This window comes from Dendroctonus ponderosae, unplaced genomic scaffold (genome assembly GCF_020466585.1).
Source record: "Dendroctonus ponderosae isolate FM_Combo_2020 unplaced genomic scaffold, Dpon_F_20191213v2 Dpon_F_20191213_6, whole genome shotgun sequence".
Classification (NCBI taxonomy): Eukaryota; Metazoa; Arthropoda; class Insecta; order Coleoptera; family Curculionidae; genus Dendroctonus; species Dendroctonus ponderosae.
The window spans coordinates 2,720,926-2,722,460 of NW_026018814.1; the positions used below are offsets into that span (position 1 = coordinate 2,720,926).

The following is a 1,535-nucleotide window of genomic DNA, read 5'->3' on the forward strand; positions in this document are numbered from 1 at the left end:
CCAACCAATAGAAACACTTTTGTATCAAAGTACCATCGTACCATCGTACAAACGGGCTTACAGCGGCACGTTCATCTGGCACCAAAAACGCAAAAAATTTCAGATCTACCACCTGGTGGCGGAAATGAAGGATTTATACACAAATGTGAAAATCTGCCCGTTCATTCCAAACGAGCAGAAAACGGATCAAGTGTATTGCGACTTGGAACTGATGGACGCCCAGAAGCTGATGACAAAATCGGCCAACCATCTGGAACTGTTGCATGTATGGGAAGAATGGCACGATAAAACTGGTCCTCCGATGCGCAATAAATTCATGCGATACGTGGATCTGGCTAATCAAGCGGCGCAACTAAACGGTAGTTTATCAAGGCGGAAACTACATAAAAGGGATTAATAGTTTGGCTTGCCAAGGCTTTGGGAACGCGGGTGAAGAAATGGGGTCCATCTATGAAGCAGACGATTTTCAGGACGAACTAGCGGAGACCTTCCAGAAAATCCTGCCGCTCTACAAGCAGCTGTTTGCGTATGTGCGATCGAAGCTGCACAAACATTATGGGCCGGACGTTGTTAGGCCCAATGGGCCCCTACCAGCGCATATTTTGGGCAACTTATGGGCGCAGGAATGGAGCAAGATCTACCACATTGTTGCCCCGTATCCAGAGTTTGGCAACATTGATGTGACCGATGAACTATTGCAGCAAGGATTCACTCCTTTAAGGCAATTTTTTACTAGTTATTTATCGAGTTTGAGGAACTAAAAAATGGTCTTTGCTCGTTTAAAGGATATTTCAGATGACCGAGGAGTTCTACACATCAATGGGGCTCAAGCCGATGCCGCCCGAGTTTTGGAGGTTTTCAATGATCGAAAAACCCAACTCCCGAAAGGTGCAATGCACGGCCAGCGCATGGGATTTTTGCAACAAAGTCGACTACCGGTGGGTGAACCTGAACTTCCAGAAATCGAGCTCAAACTTGCACTTTGCAGGATCAAACAGTGCACTGAGGTGAACATGGACAACCTGGTCACCACCTATCATGAGATGGCTCATATTGAGTACTACTTGCACTATGCAGGCCAGCCCTACTTGTACAGAGATGGCGCAAATCCAGGTGCGGGAGTTAAGCTAAAGATTAGGTGCTCAATCAATGCAGGAATTTTCGCGATTTTTCAGGATTTCACGAGGGCGTAGCCAATGCTGTGTTGCTATCGGTATTCAACCCGAAGCATTTCTACCGCATGGGCCTGAGCAGTAACAACACGGAAGTTTACGAGCGCAACATGAACTTCCTAATGCTGATGGCGTTGAAGAAAGTTGCGTATGCCTCATTTGCTTATCTGGTGGATCAGGTACGGAAAAAACCGGGAGCAAATTCATATCGACCGGGACCTAAAGACCCGAAAATCAACTAGGCCTGGGTAACACTGTGTTGAGTTGCGCTATTGAGTTGTTGCCGCTCTGAGTTAACGGCAGGGGCGGATCCAGCTTTAAATTCAGGGGGGGTTGTGTAGAAAAAATCCAGTCTTCTGTTGT

The 1,535-nt window shown here is 46.9% G+C and overlaps 1 protein-coding gene across 1 annotated transcript in view; it reads left to right on the forward strand.

Moving 5' to 3' along the window:
• The window catches only part of LOC109537454 (angiotensin-converting enzyme), a 6,584-nt gene that overhangs the window by 2,606 nt on the left and 2,443 nt on the right, over positions 1-1,535 (forward strand). Inside the window, exons 4-8 of the mRNA XM_048667664.1 lie at positions 104-359; positions 415-721; positions 786-938; positions 989-1,113; positions 1,176-1,351. Coding sequence (XP_048523621.1) covers positions 104-359; positions 415-721; positions 786-938; positions 989-1,113; positions 1,176-1,351 — 1,017 coding nt within the window. The remainder of the gene's footprint in view (positions 1-103; positions 360-414; positions 722-785; positions 939-988; positions 1,114-1,175; positions 1,352-1,535) is intronic.